Raw genomic sequence first — 12,638 nt, 5'->3', positions numbered from 1 at the left:
GATAATGAAGGAGTAATGCAGACATTCAAATATTATAGAAATAAAAAAACTGTTTATGTTAAAAATGTTCAATATCACGAGAACTCGCTCAAAATTGTGTTTAAGACTTGGACTTTACTCTGTCTAGATACTAAATATCATCATTTCAAATGAGACCGAAATAAAAATATATACCAATTTTAATGTCGGCTCTGCCACATTGAATTTAAATATGATCGGCGAAATATGGGCTCTTCGAATTTTTTTTTTTATGCAACGTAGAATGGCAAACAAGCTGGACGGCCCACCTGATAGAAAGTGGTAACTGTCGCCTATAGACATGAGCAGTACAATGGACATAACAGAGTATACTGTTTCGTCCAGGATATCCCCCATGTGTTGCCATTCCTGAGGACTCAGGAATAATATTTTTGCTACAGCTACTTCGTCTGAGATTACAATCAGAAACATTTATAATTTCAAAAGTCTTTCCAATCGGAATCGTAACTCTTTTCCATCTTTAGAAAAGTTGCTAACACTTATATAGTTGTCACGCGAATCGTTAAATGTACCCGACAAATGGGGAAAAATGCCCGACAAATAGATAAAAATACATACATGTCGCGCTGAATACAAGCACGCAAATGTCAAAGTATTATAGCACAGATAGTGAAGTCCTATGCACTGGATGTGGCGGATTTTCATGCAACGGGGATAAATATCAAACGTATATTCTGGCCGATGCTAGGGATGAGGATTGCTAGCAATATAATAAAAAAATAGTGTCCAAACCAGTGTTTCCCAACCTTGAGCCAGTGCCCCACTTGAACATGTCTAAAATATTTATGCCCCCATACATAATTTTCCCGACAAAGTTTACTTGACGACTCTAATCGCCCAGTTGATATTTTGGTAACGTCAAACGAAATTATACCTAATAAATATTTACAGCATTTTTAAATATTTTCTTTTTTTTTTGTTAAATTTGGCGCCAATATCTACTCGTAGCATTGCATTTAAATAGCACGGAGCGAGAGATTAAAATCGCTTCGAGTTCATTTTTTAATTGCCCCCTCATAACTATCAAATTGTCCCCTGTGGGGTGTGGACCTCACGTTGGTCACACCGGTCCAAGCAGTGTCGTAGCTTGGTAACCAAAGACCTTGGGGCAAAAAATAAATTAGAGTCCCAAATTAGCGACACCCACGGGTGAGGAAGGTCTTTCCATGTCCGCGTGTATCGCAAGTGATTAAAGGAACTTAATGTTCGAGGGACGAGCAGCAGCCTTCCATTTAAAAACATCACCAAAACCCTTAATTGCGGTTGCTAATCCACCTGTTGCTGTGGCCACTACTGAAAAATCTCCCAAAAGAAAGTGTTCTATCCAGCAGTGATGATAGTGGCTGATATTTTTGAAATTAAGTACCAATATTTTACTGGACCATCAAAAAAGATTTTGGAATACTCTTTATAGGTCTTATAAATACTGAAAAACAGTCCGTAATGAAAACTTCTTGCAGGCCCTACATCTTTGTCTGTCCTATATCCAGCGAACAACTTTTGGCCCATTTGCGACTCATATGAATATACAGAGATATAGTCACAACAATTTTACTTCTGCTGTGTACCAAACAACGCCGGCTTTCTTATCCCAAACGAATAAAGTTGAAAATTACATCGAAATTTTTTCTCAAACAGCGCGAACAAATTGGATCCTCGCACTGGAAAAGCTGGATTCTCAGAGCGCGATTCATCATCCATCATTCATTCTTCGTATGTGGTGTGAAAGACGTCTATGACGATTATGACGTTCGCTTCGGTGTGACAACGGCCGCTTACTATCCCAGTCGGTCTTATTCCATTGTGTTACACTTTTTTGATTGTCACATCACTACTGTACCTCTGCAACGCTTTAGACACTTTATGCATAAATCCAAATTCCAAAACGCCTTATCGTATCCGTTATCTTCAACCTTTTTCTACTTTATAAAAACATATTAGAGCTTAATTTTCCTACGTGATATCTAGGAAGCAAAACTTTTTCAAATCAAGAGATATGTAACGAAGCTGCAATAATGCATACATAAGCATAATTGTATAGTGTTGTATAACTCTGTAATTTTCTAATCCAATTCTATCGTACAGAGATAGGGTGCAAGTTTGCTTGGCAAAATCTAGTATGCCTAAGTGCAAGATAGGTGTCAGTTGTTCCTCATTGTCTAAAGCTTTTGCAATAACGTTTTGGATGAAAAGCAGCTACGCTGAATGATGCATGTGAATGTGTTTGAGACAAAACACCCCTTTGAGGATGGATGCATCTTTAAAAAAAAAAAAGGATTTTTCTATGTGTGTTTGAATTCAGTAGAGTCCAACAAATTGTTCCTTTTCAAAATAAAAATAAGGTAAGTGCATCAAATTATTTAAAAATTCGAAAGGTCGCTTTCATTAAAAGCCTTTATTAACTAGACACTTCTTTTCATCACTACAGCCGTTAACTGCGGGTCTACCATGAATGAAATTACGAAATTTCGGATTCAATTTCGTGTTTTTGTTTATACCAAAATCGGACCAATAAGTTTAACATTTCGTTCGTCGTACATCCTATCATAAAAGTCCAAAGGAACAATATTTTTACATTTTTAATATTTCCAAACGGCATGTATTATGTAATTTTTACATCAAATTTGTGTTTCGTTTGGCCCCGAAATTTCGGAAAACATTTCATGGTAGGCCCTCTGTTCATTGCTGAACGTAAGCCTCCCCGTAGAGTTTCACCAGTAGTTGCCATTCTTGGCAGACGGTTTGGTAAACGCAGTTGGGCTTTGGTAATGTTTTAAGAGGGATACTACTGCCCATTTATCGACCATTAAGTTCCCTTAGTCACCTTTTATGACACCCACGGGAAAGGAGGGAGTGGCTCTATCTATGCATATAAAGAGGTTGCTGTGTGGTTCTAACATGGCAACCTGGGGGGAAGGGATTGTTAGTAATGCAAACTACGAGTCCCATTACTAGCAATATACCTTGTCTACGCGGTCCCCCCTGGAAACCAGTTGTGTTTGCATGGCTGTGTTTCAGTTTAAAGGGTGGGATATGGCGTGAATTTACAGGGTACCGAGGAATAACACCTGAATCCTCAAGAATGGCAACGCATGGGGGGTATCATAGGCGAAACAATTTACTCTGTTATATCCATGGTACTGCTCATGTCTATAGGCGACGGTTACACTTTCCATCAGGTGGACCGTCAGCTTGTTTGCCATTCTAAGTTGTATAAAAAAAAAAACAAATAATAACTCACTTCTTTTACATTACTTATATAAGATATTAATATTTTTCTCAATTTCAGATCAACATTGCTGTTTGTTAACGGAATTTTCCCAAAGAGCTAATAATGTTTACTGTTTACTCTGTGGAACCTTCTAGACTGAGGGTTATATTATTCAAATAAAACATTGACTTGTGCCGTCTCTGATGAGGTTTCTTTAATTACTATTAAGTGATGGAAAACTGATTTTGTTGTACATATACAGAGCGGCTAATACATGGATGATGGGAGGGAAAGGGATTGTTAGTAATGGAGACTGAGAATTCTATTGCTAGCAATATACTCAACCAGGTCGACCTCCTCGCGGGTCCCCTTGGAATCTATCATTGTTAATTCCTAATGAATTCATCATGATGGGCTAACTGGCCTGTTTTCATTCTCATCTATCACCCTTCACTGGTGCTCCGCCAGCGTATCCCGTTAGCGCAGGCGGGGTTACCATACCATTTTCACCCATAAAAAAAATACATGGATGATGGTTGTTTACTTGTAAGTATGTACCTACTATCTGTAAATGTTCACCCTTAATCTCTTGCTAAGTAGATAGAGAGTGGTAGCGAGTGTCAATAGCCAGTGTCTATACGTATCTATATCAATATCTAATTCTATTTGAATTTTTTTTTTATACAACTTAGAATGGCAAACAAGCTGACGGCCCACCTGATGTAAAGTGGTAACCGTCGCCTATAGACATAAGCAGTATGATGGACATAACAGAGTATACTGTTTCGCCCATGATACCCCCCATGCGTTGCCATTCCTGAGGACTCAGGTGTTATTCCTCTGTACCCGGTAAATTCACGCCATATCCCACCCACCCTTCAAACCGAAACACAGCCATGCAAACACAGCTGCTTCACGGTTGAAACACGAATGGGACAGAGGTACCCAAGCAATCGACTTTTGTATAAAGTCTCCCTCTGTGACTCATTGTATAGGCGACAGTCACCACTTTCCATAAGGTGAGCCGTCAGCTCGTTTGCCATTCTAAGTTGTATAAAAAATATTTTCACCCATCAAAAAAAAAAAATGGCAACTCTCTAAATATCCAGAGCGAATCAACAAAAACAACCTCGACATCAGGTAATTGAGATTGAGAGAACTGATTGAAGAAAAATGTTTTACTTGCAATATGGGTAGGTGCTTGCCTATTATGTAGAAACAAGGCTTCACAGTAATAAGTTAATTAATACCAACTGTTCGTAACCTCTGATCTTTGTCACGTCGAGATTAGAAATTTCGAGAACATTCCATTCGAAAATTGAATTTTGCCAATTACAATTTATAAGCAATGTGATTCAATAAATTAATTCCGTTTATATTTTATGAATAAATTTTAATATAAATTGTTTTCGAGAAACGTGATCATTAATTAATTATTTCTATATAAGGTTTCTAATCGGTATATTATATTAAATATTACATATAATGATAACCTTTATATAGCTTTATCAAGCTATGATCAAATAGACATGTGTCAATAAAAGTTTATATATATATATATATATATATATATATATATAAAATATACACTCTGTTATGTACATGGTACTGTTACGTTCAGTACGGTTACCACTTTCCATCAGGTGGACCGTCAGCTTGTTCGCCATTCTAAATTGCATAAAAATAATTTAAAGTCGATTTATTTGTAGGACACAATCTTTAATTATTTTGAAAAAGAGGTAGTTCTAGAATTACGTATAGCGTATAGCCATATCTGATCTGAAGGAACGAACGAAACTAAAACTGAAAGTTAAAAGCTGTCTAGACTTATTTACATAAGAGACTTCAACAGTACCTACTTTTCGAACTACCTACAATGTAATAGCACTAAAAATACTGTCGCCCACCGAACACCCTTTCGGTAAACATCCAAATCAATTACAATCAAGACGCCTCCATCAATCCAACCATGAGATCCCCAAACGTCGTGTCATCCACGCCATATTATTTCCACTCATTCCCCGATCCGCAGCCTTGCCAGATTCGATAAATTTACCGCAATTTTGGGTAAAATTTCGTCTGCTAGAGAATTTGTTGGGGAAATGCTATACCTATTTTATTTTTAAAAATTTTAAAAGGACACATTATATTTTAATGTAATAACTACCGATTTTAACTTATGTGTAATTTAGTCGAGAAATCACGACTAGTTTCGGGTCCATTCGGGGCCCTTAATCTTGAGCAGCTGTGACGCAAGTCCGAGCGTGCCGTGAAAGCCTACTGCTAAACCGGTATTTATTACATTAAAATATAATACTATGCCTAGTTGATGAAAAGTTTGTAAAAAAAATGCAAAGAGTGTTGATAATTTTAGATAATTATTTCGACAGTTTAAGGCATTTGTAAACAGTATATAAAACATATACCTAATAAAGGTACATTTAATCATAAAATAAAATAAAATTCTGTGTAGATAGCGTACTACTATATAGATACTTTTTTCTTCGCTACTTTATAAAATGTAGTGAAAAATGGACAAAATTTTTGATTAAATAAATAGAAACAATAATAATAGTAAGTACTATACTGTTTTCACTTCTTATTGTACGCACACTGCTGGTAATTAACGCTCATTTCCACTAAAAGTTTGCTAGAAGAGAAATCTTACAGAGTTAAGCTCGCCTGTTGTATGTATAAATAAATAAAGATCATAGTGTCGTTTTGGAGAAAAAATAAAATCTGGTCAGAAATATAAACAAATGTTATTGTTAAAGAAAAAAAGTATTTGAATTTGGAAGAACTAGAGAAATAAAAACTTACATCTGGCAACACTGCTGACTCGCGACCTCCGGCGTCTGTCGGGAAATGATCGTTTTCTTTTCCCCGATCACGTTACGCACTGGAAAATATTTTGTTCTCCATTTGAATGATAAATAGCAGTTGCGTATCATTGCACGGTCATTAATGATGAGACGCCGGGCTCAAGACAGCTCGCCATATACAGGCCGAATCGAAATCTTTAACGCCCTTTTAAGGGAGTATTCTATCAGTGAAATTGGAAATATGGGTCACAGCCATGTCCTGGCATAGAATGGTCCACCCATTCCTAACCCGTGGGTGTCTACGACTAAAAGGAACTTAATGGTTGAGAGATAGGAAGCGGTGTATCTCTTAAAACATCAGCAAAGTCTAACTGCGGTTGCTAATCCGTCTGCCAAGCATTGCAAATACTAACAAAATCTATCAATATGGGAAGACCTATGTTCATCAGTAAAGTTCGCTGATATGATGATAATAATGACGAAACATGGGTCAAGAAAAGACCAAAAAGTCTGAACCTCCCATGCTTATATGACGGGTCCAATCTACAATTTTTTTATCACTTTTAAATGTTTCTTTCTTTCAATTTCCATCCTAATGTATTCTATTTTATAGCATGAGTAGATTCCTAACTTTACGTACGACTACCGAGTTCGATTTCGCCCCGTACCTGTCCATAATATAAGTAATTGATTTTTGAGTTTGTTTCAAACTATTTCTTTATTTAGGACATTTGTTTAAGAAACCATTTTGATGCAATCTTAATATAATTGTACAGGACAAACATGAAAGTAAAGGAATTTAAAAAATAGATCTAATGAGATCCTTTTATTAAAAATCGATTGAAAATTAAATATTTGCAATAGTTCCGATTTGTAGAAAAAAATATAATATTATTTCAAAACCTATATCCTAAACATGATACTACACCACTTAAGATTGGGATATAAAAATATGATCAAATATAAAAATTAACGAATTTATTCCAAAAATTTAATGACATTGACGAACTACAAAATCATAATCATAACAAAATCATAATTATTAGAACGTTGCGTAAACTTTAAACAATGACAGTATCTTTTACACTATAGTTTTGCAACAGTTCCTTTTATTATTTGTCTAATAGCTAGTATTCTCACTTTGGTATCCCATACCTGCTGTTACATCACATACCTTTAACAACTGTGAAACAATAAACAATATAACATTTACTGAACACCAAATGGATAATGGTAAGATATCCTAGTGACGTCGTTAGGCACGTAATGCAGGTCCTGGTAAGCCTTCACCATCATCTGTTGGTTGACCACTGCAAAAGGTCTTGGAGATATGCTCTCAATAGATGGTAAAGGTCTCAAATCGAGACTAGGAATGGCCTCTTCCTTAGGCCTCATCGGTGTAGGGACAAAAGTTGCTTGCGGCATCGGAGGTACACTGTAACTGATCATATTATTATACATAAACTGCTCCGAATAAGTTAAAGGAATCTGATAGTTCGGCTCTGTTCGTGGTTCCATCTCCACGAAGGTTTCTCTTGTTGTATAAATTGCGGGGTTCGTAAAAGTCGGATCCAGTCTATTCTTTCTCCGGGGACGGTATTTATAATCCGGATAATCTTGCATATGTTTTAACCTTAGTCTCTTTGCTTCATCTATAAATGGCCTCTTCTCGGTCTCATCTAAACTCTTCCATTCCAGTCCCAATCGTTTGGAGATCTCTGAATTGTGCAGCTTTGGGTTCATCATTGATATTTTCTTTCTTTGAAGCCTCGACCATACCATGAAGGCGTTCATGGGTCGCTTTATGTGATAAGGATTAGAATGTCTAGACACTTTTGGGGTAGCTTTCGCTGGCGATGTTTCCACAAAAGCCATTGATTTTTTTACATCTTATTGTATCTTTTTTAAGTCGTGAAATGATTTTCTAGACACGTTATTCCATAATTCTGTAGATTAGTTCTTCTTATAACGAAATAATTTCCGGGTTTTTAGTTTCTTATTTTTCGCAACTGTTCCGCTTTGCTTCTAGTTCAGCGCCTGATCGACGTCCAGACTCGCACTGATGACCAGTTTCGAAGCCAACTAAATCTGAATGCTGTCATTATGGCAACAATAGAGCGGGTACAATTGGTATGACAATTTTCCCTGTATTATTTGCCGTCGAATAAAGAGCAGCGACAATGTACTGATTGCTCACAAATTGTCAGATGATACTGGTGTATGTTTTGTGTAAGCCGCGCCTGCGGTCTATTAAAAGGTGAACGGTACAGTCGGCTGATGAATTTGTGTACAGTCAACCTAAACATTAAATGTATTTAAAGTTGAAGAAATCGCACGAACCAAAGTGTTTCTTAACATTTGCCCGATTGAATATCGAACCTTTATTAAGCTCATTCACAGCTAACCCCTTTTTTTTTAATAATAAAAATGGAATGGTAGCTTTTATATACGCTGATGGTCTGCCAAGAGTGATGAGAAGTTAAGAAAAAATCAGGCCATTTAATGCACTGTGACAAATTTTCCAGAAATTGATCGCAAGGCTTTGGTTTCCAAAAAGACCGACACACGTATATTGCTAGCAATAGGGCCCTCAATTCCCTTAAATAATCTCTTAACCTCAGATAAAATATCACAGGATTTAAATATTAACTAATGCTTTTACTATAATTTCCCGCGGTAACAAAGATGCTAAGGTTGTCCAGTCTAGGTATTTTTTTTTCTATAACGGTCTATTTTCCATTTTTCTAACAAGGCACAGATAATAAAAGCAAGGTTTATGGCTATGTATAGGTAGTTCATTTAAATATTATCTACTTGCATTGAAACAGGTTTATAGAATAGACTGAAGGAGTGGTACGGTCCTTGTATCAAATAACAGAATATATTCAACTGTACAGAGTAGGTAATGTGTATAGATACACCACAGATTGTTCTGTGGGCTTGGCTACGTCATCTAATACCATTGTTGGCATCACAATTCCCTTTAGAGGAACGTTTATTATTTATTAGAGAGAAATAAATGACCACTATTATATTGCACTAGTAGGTATACATGGTAACTGTATGGTATTGAAGCAGACGTTTACTGTGTTATTTCGGTCGTGCCTAATTAGAAGTTTTTTTTTTTTTTTTTTTTTTTATCGCAGTGTTTAAATATAATAATAATATGATAGACATGTTTACATTCAATATTCACTTACATGTGTATATTGACACAAACACATGCACGCACCCACGCACGCAAGCACGCACGCACGCACACACATTCGCATCGTGACGAATTCAACAGTTATCAACCAAGATATTTTCTAGGGGGAACCGCGTAGAGGTCGACCTGATATTACTAAAAAGGGGGCAATTAGATCCCGTTATTAATAATTTATTCATTCATTTCATTCATGTTCACTAATTTATAATTTTTCAAATTGATAAATTAGAATAAAAGGACAAGAGACTTCAATAGCTAAAATTGTTTATAAGCTCAGGCAGGGTAACCATTCCATTATCATCCATTAAAAAAAATAAGTTTATGACAGGTTTGACGTATTTATAAATAAGGGGAAAAATCTGTAATACTCGTATATAACAGAAACAATAATATTATGCAGCTACGAAATGTACTATTAATCCAATACAATAATGATATACTATATTTAGGAATCTTATTAGGTACTAATAAAATTATCTTCCCACTGTGTATAATTATGTTAGTAGAAAAAAGTAGATAAAAATTACATTTTAAATAAATTAAAAACTTGAATGTAGGTTCACTGTTCCATCATTCATCATATAATCATAAAAATATGGTTAATTAAAACAAAATTCAGTTATTATAATAATGACAATGAAAATAAAGTAATGATTTCCTAAAAAAATTTTTTTTCTAATTAATATAATTAAGTTCAAACCGCGCCATCTATTTAGTTTTATATGTATTACAAGATTTGCTGTTCCATCATACATTATCCTATGTTTCATGATAGCATTAAAAAAATTAAAAAGCACGATTTTGATTGAATTCCAACAGATGGCGTTGAACATAATAGCAACTTAAATCCTCTAGATGGCAGTAGCTATCTATTTCAATGTTAACGTCGCTCTAATAATTTTGGCGGCAAACGATTGAATATACAAGATATAATATAAACATATAGTACTTTCAACCAACTTAAAAAATAAGTGTGCTCTCAATTCAGATGCATTTTTTATGTTCGATACTTCATAACTCCGTCAATTATAGGCCGATTTTATAAAATTCTTTTTTTATCTGTACTTGGAGATTGATCCCATAGAAATTTTATGAAAATTAGTTCTGTACGTTTTAAATTAAAATAACCGGTTTTAGCATAGTAAAATATTTATTCTATTCTATTAAAGTCGGATTTTTTAATTATTTTTTTTTCAAATATTTTTTTTGTTCCAAGATTTTATAATTAATAATTATTAAATTGGAAATCTTGCAAATATTATTTAATTATTAATTAATTACACCTTCTCCTAATGAAATCGCTGATAGGTAAGTACCTTTTTTTTACACTGAAAAGTTTTAGAACTGGTTACTTGAAAGCAATATAATAAAAAAAAAATTAAATTTTGAAAATGGAACTCTTTACGAATAATACTGAGTACATAATTTATTCGTTTGTCATTTGTTTTACGGTTTGGCGGCAAATTGAAAATAGTTTGTGTAACGTTATCATGAACTTAACGCGAAAAATTTTTCGTACGATGATTTTTTATGACTTTCGATGTCATCTAAGTCATCAAGAAAAATATGATAGACTACGATTGACCTTTCACGATGGAGCCCCGTCTCGTGCCCCTGTTTACACTGGTTTAATGAGTTTAAACGTGGTCCCACTAATCTCACCAATGATATGCATGAGGGACGGCCTTCTACGGCGACGACTGAAGACAAGCCCATCATGATGAATTCGTCAGGAATTAACCATGATAGTTTCCAGGGGGAACTGTTAACTGTCCACTGCTGAACATAAGCCTCCCCCATAAGGAGAAATTTGCCAGTACTTGCCACGCTTGGCAGGCGGGTTGGCAACCGCAGTTAGGGTTTGGTGGTATTTTAGAAAGAACATTACTGCCCAATCCTAGACCGTTAAGTTCCCTTAGTCGCCTCCTACGACACCCACGGAAAAGGGTATGTATGTATATACATATATTTAAACTATGTATTTATATATTTTTTTTAATGGGTGAAAATGGGACGGTAACCCCACCCGCGCTATCGGTATACACCGGCAGGCACCAGTGAAGAATGATAGGTAAGGATGAAGTAGGTCAGTTAGCCCATCGTGACGAATTCAACAAGAATTGTTCACGATGGTTTCCAGGGGGAACCACGTGGATGTCGACCTAATAAGGTATATTGCTAGCAATGGGGCTGTCAAACTCCATTGCTAACAACCCTTTTCCCCCATGTATTTATATTTAAACCCAAATAAATAGATACGTACAATGTTCATGGACGTAAACCGGGCGCCGACACGCGCCACTTTGTAAATCATCCCGGAGACATTGGAGGGAGTATTTAAGCCGCCATATTTATGAAAATAAGACTCCATAAAGCTATAATGGAAAATACAAAAAGCCCGCGCCGACCGTCGTAAGGCGGGCGGGGCGCGCGCGTTTACACCATACGACACGATTGCTGACACTTTTTTTTAGTGGCGAAAGGGATTGTTAGTAATGGGAATTATTAGCCCAATTGCTAGCAATTCAATACACTCTGTCAGGTCGACCTCCACCCGGTTTCCAATAGAAACCACCGTGCTCAGTTCCAAGTGAATTCATCACGATGGGATGGATGAATCAATAATCAATTCCTGATGAATTTGTCTAACTAGGACTAACTGAGCTGTCTTTTCATTGTCACCTCTCACTGGCGACGGAGAAGTTACAATTCGGTTATAATAAATACATCTAAAAAAAAATTTTATAAATATTTCCTGCGTTTATTTAATTCATACATACATATCTGTCACGTCTGTCTCCCATTAGGGTAGGCAGAAACAATAGACACTCAATGCTATATATAGTCTATATTTTTGTTTACGTTTATACGACTTTAACTTTGTATTTTTTTTTATACAACTTAGAATGGCAAACAAACTGACGGCCCACCTGATGGAAAGTGGTAACCGTCGCCTATAGACATGAGCAGTACCATGGACATAACAGAATATACTGTTTCGCCCATTATACCCCCCATGCGTTGCCATTCCTGAGGACTCGGGTGTTATTCCTCTGTACCCAGTAAATTCACACTATATCCCACCCCGCCAACATACACGTTAGCACAGACGGGGTTGCCATTCCATTTTCGGTATAAAAAAAAATGCTATACTTGCCCCAACACTAAGTGCCTGACAGGCTCAAATAGCATTTTGTGATCACAAAGTATACAAACGTTGGGGACATTATCCAAATGAACTATCGTGCAGTGTAAAGAGCCTCTAAGTCTTAACTTATTGTTATTGCGCATTTTAAGCCTCAGTTTTATGTGTCGGAATCGTCGCTCGCACCGTAGCCTGCATCTCTTTATGTTTATA

At 36.0% G+C, this 12,638-nt stretch overlaps 1 protein-coding gene across 1 annotated transcript; it reads right to left on the bottom strand.

Moving 5' to 3' along the window:
• Window positions 1–7,064: 7,064 nt before the first annotated feature.
• Window positions 7,065–8,160, bottom strand: LOC113519496 (transcription factor sox-3-like). The gene has a single exon (XM_026904611.3). The coding sequence runs from the start codon at window positions 7,945–7,947 to the stop codon at window positions 7,282–7,284; it is 666 nt and encodes a 221-aa protein (XP_026760412.2). The 5' UTR covers window positions 7,948–8,160; the 3' UTR covers window positions 7,065–7,281.
• Window positions 8,161–12,638: the final 4,478 nt, after the last annotated feature.

This window comes from Galleria mellonella, unplaced genomic scaffold (assembly GCF_026898425.1).
Source record: "Galleria mellonella isolate WM207_F2 unplaced genomic scaffold, CSIRO_AGI_GalMel_v1 utg606, whole genome shotgun sequence".
Taxonomy (NCBI): Eukaryota; Metazoa; Arthropoda; class Insecta; order Lepidoptera; family Pyralidae; genus Galleria; species Galleria mellonella.
Note: the sequence above shows the minus strand (reverse complement) of the source record. Positions and strands in the feature narration are given on the sequence as shown.